The sequence below is a fragment of the Gracilinanus agilis genome, chromosome 4, assembly GCF_016433145.1.
Source record: "Gracilinanus agilis isolate LMUSP501 chromosome 4, AgileGrace, whole genome shotgun sequence".
NCBI lineage: Eukaryota > Metazoa > Chordata > Mammalia > Didelphimorphia > Didelphidae > Gracilinanus > Gracilinanus agilis.
In genome coordinates, this window is record NC_058133.1 from 461,574,451 (window position 1) to 461,583,462 (window position 9,012).

Sequence of the window (9,012 nt, forward strand, 5' to 3'; positions counted from 1 at the left end):
CTTCTGTAGACTTTCTATAGCTGAGCAGGCTAATTACAGACAGGTTATTCTCACTTGCTCTCCCTTTCTTGCTTCTCTCATTTTACTTTTAGAGCAACTTCTTGTTAATCAAAAGCTTAGAAACACAGTTGCTCTTTGGATTCACCCTTTCTGTGCTTATCTCCTGCTCTATGATGTCACTTCCAGAAGAAGCCACCCCAAGGTCATAGGGAAACAGCCTGAGCTATGTAGGATAGTCTAGTAGCACATTGAGGAGAGGGTCATTCTGCCCACTTGCTCCTCTTGATTTTTTTGAATATGAAGAGGAGGGAGAATTAAGAGCAGCATGATGTTTGTAGGCTCTGACATGAAAGTGGGTAGAGAAATCTGTATGTCTTATGTTGTCCTGGCACCAACTTCTTCAGCTGTTTATGCCAGATAGACAAGCACTTACCTAAGCACTCAGATTTTATACAAGCTAGGTTTGGAGGAAAAATAAAGCCTTCATTCAGGTTAATAGAGCATTTAGGATGATAGGAAAAGGTTTCAGAAAGATCCAAATAGTCTGAACCCCAAGGAGATGAAATTTAACAATTTTAAATGAAGATCATTACAAGCTCAAAATGGAAGAGACATGATTTATTATCATTCATGAGGGAAAAAATCTAATAGGGAGATTGCATATCATAAAAATTAACTGACAGTGCTACCAAACTCATAAAAAACAAAAAGATAATGCAATCTTAGTGTGCATTTACCTTTTGTGAATCCCAGTCAGGAAAGATCTTTACTCAGCACTGGTCAGTCCACATTCGAGTAGTATCCCTAGTAGTAATCCCTGGATTGTGTGGGGAACCAGACCAAAAAGAGATCTAGAAGGCTTTGCACTGGGAGAGAGCAGTTAAAGAAATCAAAGGTGTTTAGTCAGGAAAAGTTGCACAGGGAGAATAGAATAGTTGTCTTCTGGTATCTCTTGGAATCCTCTTGAAGAGGAATTATTAAACTTGTTCTTGAATTCAAATGAATGAACTAGGACCAGTGTAGAAGTTAGTAGAAGTCTGAACTTTTAACAATTAGAACTGTCCCACATGGAAATTAGGTTGTCCAGAAAAATAACTGACCTCTGACTGGAAGTATTCAAAGCAGGCTATTGATATGTTGAAGAAAAGAGCCTTCAATTGGTAAGCAAGTTAGATTAATTAACATCTGTAAAGCAGACCTTGCAAGTTAGTGTAGTAAGCCAGATCTCTTACTCCCTACCCAGTACTGTTTCCATAATATCTGTTGGGAAACTTAACTAAGGCAGCCTTTCCTCTTTAGTATCTAGAGTGTCTTCTGATGTTTCATGCACCATACTATTTCTTGTTTAGAAATATAGGCAGTTTTCACATTATGCAAATTCAACTTTGCCGAATTCCAAAAAGTCACCTATCCTAACTTTATTTTACTGTGCTCTTTTCATTCCTGCCCCTCCTTCTAACACTTCCACACAAAAAAAAATACAGATGTGGAGAAACCACCACCTCACCAGAACCAGATCAAGCATGGTTTGAGAACTTGTATCTGGCCTCCATGTGTCAGTTTTAATATGTCTTACCCTGGTTACTACAATTCTGTCCCCAGCCCAAGAATGTTGCCCAACCTATCCTCCATTGTCTATGTCTGCCTGCCACATTTTCTTCCTTTTGGCTCTGGCCAGGCCACAGTGTGGCTAGTCCTGGAGCTCAATTTTTCCTCCTCCTGCTTTCACTTCTCTGTCCTTAACCCCTTCATGTCCTGAATCATGTGCTGGCCCTTTCCTCCACAGAAAAGCCCTGTTTTTGCCTTTTTCCTTCTCTTTCCCAGGACCACAGGCAAATTCAAATTATGTAAAAATTGCTTTACAATTTTTTACATTTACAATTTTCAACTCTCCTGACAGTCCACTTAACTAAAATCAAGAACTCTCTATATAACACTTTTACTCTCTGTAGGGTACTTCAGGCAACCAGAATTTTTCACACAGCATCTCCCCGTCTGGCTCCTTTGCCTCCTCTTCCTGAGCATGGAGGGAAAGTTCGTCATGGATTGATTCCTGAGGAATTCTTTGAGTTTATGTATCCTAAAACCGGAGTTACAGGTAAGCAAACTTTACAGCAGAGATGATTCAGTCTGATGTTTGATATGGTAGTAATTTTGGGTGCTTTGTGACTTTGGTATTGTTTCTGTTTTTTCAGTGTACCTTGTTAATTTGTGTGGGTAACCAAAAATAAAATTAGACTTTGTATTTCATACTCTCCCGTTTATTGTTGATTTATTCTAACCAAAACTTGTTGCTATGGCCATTGACCTTTGGAAACTAAATATTTCTGGACTTTAAAAAGCCTATACTTAGAAACCTGACATTGTTTCTCTCTCTCTCTCTTTTTAACTCTTACTGTCTGTCTTGGAATCAATACTAAGTATTGCTTCCAAGGCAGAAGAATGGTGAGGCTAGCAGTTGAGGTTAAGTGACTTACTTTCCCAGAGTCACACAGCTAGAAAATGTCCACTAGTTGCTCCCTGACATTGTTTCTTCATTCATTGAAATATTTAAGGGCTTGCCATATGCATACCTTCTTTGATGCAGGGATGATAAAGTCAGAGCTTATTAGCTATTTGAGGAAAATGAGATATACTTAGAAATTAAGCAATTATGAAGTGTATAATTATCAAATAAGTGGCTTAAAACACATATCAGTAGACAGCATCATCTCTAGCAGGTCCTACCAAGCTGGAGAAACTGTGGCAATTGTAAACACTAACCCTACCTAAGTGTTTAGAAGGTAGACTACCTGGTGATTTATTTATTTATTTTTATGGGGCAATTTGAGAAACTGTCTATTAAGACACTTTGGGGTTACAGTCTGCATTGTTGCAAAAAATACCCCCTCTGATAAGATCATAGACTTTTTTTCAGGTATTTTTAGGGCAAAGGTACTATGAAAATAAGGTACTAAATAGGAGTGGATAGATTTCATACTTATCTACTACTCTGGTTTTGGGGCTTTAAAAAAAATCACTTTGACAACGATTATTGAATATCCTTGATTTGTAATTTTTCTAAATAACAGGCTTTTTTATACACTAGAGTGAACTAACTTTAGAAATTTAGCTTGCATTGTCTTTCAATCAGTGTGAAACCTCATTAGTCCAGATTTTCTAAAACCATATAGAACTTCTCATAAATATTCTTTTTCTTTCAGGTCCTTATGTATTGGGCACAGGATTTATCCTGTATCTTCTCTCCAAAGAAATCTATGTTATTACTGCTGATACCTTTGCTGCCATGTCAACATTGGGGCTCCTGGTCTATATAGTTAAAAAATATGGTGCCTCTGTAGCAGCTTTTGCTGATAAACTCAGAGAGGTATGGACAGAAATTTGATTTTTTTCTCATTTTAGTTTTGGACTGATATTTCATAATTAAGAGTAGAATCTTCAACTGATTGGATTTAAAACGTATTCTGAGGGAAACTTTTCTACTAATGTTACTTAGCTAAAAAAGACTCTTTTTTTAAAATTACCAGCTTTCTCCAGAGATTCCCATATTTGATTACCAGCTTCATAGTAGTATTAATAAGCATTTGTAACTTGAATGACATATTGAGGCCTACAGAGTCATATTTTCCATGTTTATTCAAATTCTTGGTTACTTTTTAGTTTTAGGTTGATTTTGAGATATTGGGCTGGTATCTCTTTATCTGGCTTCCATGAAAGTTGTGGTCATTTTCCTTTCACTTTAACACTAGTGAGTCCTAACCACACTAATGAACCTTGAGTTTAAAGGGGGAAAATGGATCAGTGCTTATTATCAGTTGCTTCTTACCAGTCTTTTTATAAATATCCTAACTGCAGGATCAGATGGCTGAGGCAGAAGCACTGAAACAGGCTTCTGTGAAAAATTTCCAAGATGCAATTGACCAGGAAAAGCAACAGCAAGCTCTGGTTGACAAACGTCACTACCTTTTTGATGTCCAGAGGGTAAGTATTTTTTAGGAATTAAAAAGTACTTTTCCCACATCAGGAAATCATACCTCCTGGGAATTCAGTATACTAGATTCAGGAAAAACAAAATACTAACTAGATAAAATCCCATTATATGCGCCTGGTATATAGAAACTATGCTAATTCATTTTTAGAGTATTTAATTCACATATAGCTTGAAAGAATTATATTCAATCTATTACATATTTCATTTACTTCTACCCAGTACTAATAACTATCATCAGAAGTGTTGACTAAAGCATGTCATGCCTATATCGAGGTTACTGAATGACAAAAGCAGGTTCTTGGAACACAGACAAATCAGAAATTAGATGCTCAAGTAGCCTTAATCTAGTATAGTGACAGTGAACCTTTTAGAATGGAGTGCTGGGCACTGTCCCCACCCCCCAAGACTTGAGTACCATGTCCTCATACCCCCACCAGAGACCACATGCCATTTGCCCACCTCTACCTTACCCCACACAGGGAAAGGAAGAAGTGCTTTCATTGGGCTGCTGGGCAGAAGGGTGGTTGAAGTGAGGGATGTCCTCAGCACAGGGGAAGGGGAAAGGAGTGGCTTAAATGCTGTGCTCCCTTCCAGCTCTGCTACCTGTGAGCCACCCACCTTACCCCGTGTGCTCCCTTTGGGCTGCTGAACAGAGGGTTAGGTGATGTGAAAATGTCATTGGGCTCAGTGGAAAGGGGGAAGGGAGCAGTTCTGCCCGAGGCTCCCTACCTTTCTAGTAACAAAAGATGGCAGGGAGGGTGGGGTGGAGTGGCTGAGAGCCCACAGAGAGTGCTCTTTGTGCCATCTTTGGCACCCCTGTCATAGGTTTGCCATCACTGATCACTCAGTGTTTGGATTATTTGTGACTTGATAGGTGGCTAATTTGTACAATCAACGTATTTTTCTTTCCCAGTTTGATGAAACTTTTCACTTTCAAAATCATATTAAATTTTAAGGAAAACAACCTACCTCCAAATCCCCTCATCTTTTGTATAGAATAGGAAAGAAATCTGATACTTGTAATGTTCTCTTAGCACAATCCTTGAAAACATGTGGCTCTTTACTAACATAAGTGGGATTTCTTACCTTCTTTAGAACAACATTGCCATGACAATAGAAGTCTTCTACCGAGAAAGGCTGCACAAGGTGTACACTGAGGTGAAGAATCGCCTGGATTATCACATTGCAAAGCAGAACATGATGCGACGCAAAGAACAAGAACACATGATCACATGGGTGGAGAACCACGTGGTGAAGAGCATCTCTGCTCAGCAGGTATTAGATTATTGGCATGTCTAATGAATATGGGTCCTGGAGCTGGCCAGCAGCTATGGGGTGAAGAAAGTAAAGCTGCCCTGGTGTTGTAATCAGGAGGAGTGAGTGCATACCTGATATAGAATCCTTTCCCTTTCAAAATCTGATCTACCAAAGAGATGTTTCATCTCATTTGTAGGTTCAGTAGGTCTCCCTAATCATGTACATGGCTGCTAAAACTACAAGGGATTAATTTCTATTCAAAAATGACTGATAACAAATTTATGCCATGTGGTGTTTTCTTTTTCTTTCTTTTTTTTTTTAATAGAAAATTTTTCCATGGTTACATAATTCATGTTCTTTCTCTCCCCTTACCCTTCCCTTCTCCCCCTCCCCCCCCAAACACCCAAGTAGCCAAGGAATATTTCCGCTGGGTTTTACATGTGTTATTGATCAAGACCTATTTCCATATTATTGATAGTTGCACTAGGGTGCTCATTTAGCATCTACATCCCCAATCATAACCACATCAATCCATGTGTTCAAACAGTTGTTTTTCTTCTGTGTTTCTACTCCCACAGTTCTTCCTCTGAATATAAATAGGTTTTTTTGTTTTGTTTTGTTTTTTCATAAATCCTTCAGAATTGTCCTGGATCATTGCATTGCTGCTAGTAGAGATGTCCATTATGTTCGATTGTACCACAGTGTATCGGTCTCTGTTTATAATGTTCTCCTGGTTCTGCTCCTTTCACTCTGCATCAATTCCTGGAGGTCTTTCCAGTTCACATGGAATTCCTCCAGTTCGTTATTCCTTTGAACACAGTAGTATTCCATCACCAACAGATATCACAGTTTGTTTAGCCATTCCCCAATTGAAGGGCATACCCTCGTTTTCCAGTTTTTTGCCACCACAAAGAGTGCAGCTATAAACATTTTTGTGCAAGTCTTTTTCCTTATGATCTCTTTGGGGTATAAACCCAGCAGTGGTATGGCTGGATCAGAGGGCAGACAGTCTTTTAGCACCCTTTGGGCATAGTTTCAAATTGTCATCCAGAATGGTAGGATCAATTCACAACTCCATCAGCAGTGCCTTAATGTCCCAATTTTGCCACATCCCCTCCAACATTCATGTCATGTTAGCCAATCTGCAAGGTGTGAGGTGGGACATTCCTTTCACTTCCCAATTATTTCTCTTCCCTCTCTCCACAACAAAAAGGCTCTTTTTTATAGCAAATATATAAAATTTATTAGATTTGTATAAACTGATTCAGAATTAAGCAGAACAAGGAGAGCCATTTATTCACTAACCATTATAATGTTAAGAAAAACAACTCAGAAAATTTCAGAAACATATGTGAAACATGTTTCCTGCTTTAGTCAGAAAGAAAGTGGAATACAGATGCAAAATAAGTGCAAAAATGATCTGATATGGCCAATCTATTCATTTGTTTTACATGTACTTTTTTTCCTTCATACTATTATGGTTACTCTGTAAATGGCTCTCCTTGTGCTGGATTCTTAATTAATTCATATAAATCTTATCAAATATTTTTTAAAATTATTTTTGGTCGGAAAAGGAGGGTATGTCCTTCAATTGGGGAATGGCTGAACAAACTGTGGTATATGCTGGTGATGGAATACTATTGTGCTAAAAGGAATAATAAACTGGAAGAACTGGAATGACCTCCAGGAACTGATGAAGAGTGAGAGGAGCAGAACCAGAAGAACACTGTACACAGAGACTGATATATTATGGTAAATCCAATGCAATGGACTTCTGTACTAGCAGAAAGCAATGACACAGGACTGTTCTGAGGGATTTATGGTAAAGATGCTACCCACATTCAGAGGTAGGACTGCAGGAGAGGAAACATATAAGAAAAACAACTGCTTGAACACATGGGTTGGGGTGGACATGAGTGAGGATGTAGACTCGAAACTACCACACCAATGCAACTATCAACAATTTGGAAATAGGTTTTAATCAATGACACGTGATAAAACCAGTGGAAATGTGCGTCGGCCATGGATGGGGGAGGTGAGGGGGGGTGAAGGGGAAAATAGGAGCATGAATCATGTAACCATGTTAAAAATGATTATTAATAAATGTTTAAAAAATTTAAAAAAGATACTATTGAACACTTTTGGTTCTGCAACACAAATAAAGCATCTCTGACACTTTAAAAAAAATTTATTTTTGGTCACCTTTTCTTACAACACAATATTCTGTTAACATTCATATGCCACTGTTCAACCACTCTCTAATCAATGATTACTTTCCTAATAGCCATGGAGGACTTGGGAGCACATAGTTTGATTATTTCTATGGTTGTTTACATGAAGAGCTGTTAGCTATGTGGCAAGCATTTGTATCTGTGTGAGGTGTGTTGGGGAGCAAGGGGGAAAAGATTCAAGAATATATGGCAGAAGGTTCTAGGAGTCAGTGATCATTTACATATACACAAGCAACAGCACTCCTAAAGGCCAAGTGCTAGGTAGGTTTACACCTGCTTCCAAGTTTATTTCCCCTCTTCAGCTCCCTTCCCAGGTTATTGCTCTCTTCTTCATCTCTTTCCTTAGTTGTGAAGCTGTAATGGTGAATCTACATTGAGGTGTGTGTTAGACATTGTAGCTCTTATAGAATTATAGAATTTCAGAATTAGAAAGCAACTTAGAACTGTCAAATCTACCTACCTTACTTTATAAATTAAGGGTGTTGGTAGAATTTGAAACTAACCCATTTTCTCTCTCCTTGTCACAGGAAAAGGAAACCATTGCCAAGTGCATTGCAGACCTGAAGTTGCTAGCAAAGAAGGCACAAGCACAATCACAGGCCCTTCTGTAAACTATTTTGTCATAATTAAGACAGTGTCAAAGGCAGTTTTTACTAGCAGTGTAAAAGATGTATTCTTTGTGACCCTCAATAAAAATCTTTCACTGAACATTGTATTGCCATCCCTCCTAAGGCTGAGCCTATTCTGTTTTGGTGTGATAGTTGAAAAACATTAATGAAGCTTAGAACACTACCAGAAGTTTTAAATTTTAATTTTGGCTCAATCTGCGATCTTAAAATAAAATAACTGATACTTTTAAAACATTCATACCTTTGAAATTTTTTAACAGATTTCTTTAAAGTTTAGTGTGTGGTTCCAAGGATATAATTTGCATCCGAGCCTCTAGAATTCTTTGAACTAATAGCTTACTATTTGATGATTAAGTCATGGTGCTAAATATTGTTTTAACAGTTATTTCAGAAAAGCGTATAAGATTTATATGCCACATGTTTTCCCATTGACTTCCATTGTAACCATCCCATAGAGAATACTTTGGTATGTCGTAAAATCACACTAAAATCCTCAGTAGTCAATATCAGAGATCATGTATTTAATTCCACTCAACCCTGAAAGATAGTACGGTAGTTATATGATTTAATCACTTAACTTTGTAGTCACACTTAATAGGATATTATAAAATATACCACATAATTAATTCTCCATTCCCTGGGTATTTTCATTCATTTCATGGGACTTGATATTTCAGCAATCACCATGACTTCACTTTTACTTGAATTGAGCTCCCAAGTTGTCAAAAGTTGACCCTGATAACTAATACTATTAAAGAGTTTCTAAAATTGCCTATTTGCTCAAAAACTTAATCACTAGGGATATCTCTTTGGATATAATCTTAACTTTTACTTCAGCTAATATTGAAACCTTTGGCTAGGTGGACCGGAGTTTCCAAATTAAATTCCCCAAATTGTTTGCTTA

The 9,012-nt window shown here is 37.8% G+C and overlaps 1 protein-coding gene across 1 annotated transcript; it reads left to right on the forward strand.

The window, feature by feature from the left end:
• Window positions 1-1,866: 1,866 nt before the first annotated feature.
• Window positions 1,867-8,187, forward strand: ATP5PB (ATP synthase peripheral stalk-membrane subunit b; the record flags this gene model as incomplete). Its single annotated transcript, XM_044675968.1, has 5 exons — window positions 1,867-2,098; window positions 3,204-3,367; window positions 3,856-3,981; window positions 5,087-5,266; window positions 8,007-8,187. Coding segments are annotated over 5 exons (786 nt in total), but the record flags the coding sequence as incomplete, so codon positions are not given.
• Between the last annotated feature and the right edge of the window lie 825 nt (window positions 8,188-9,012).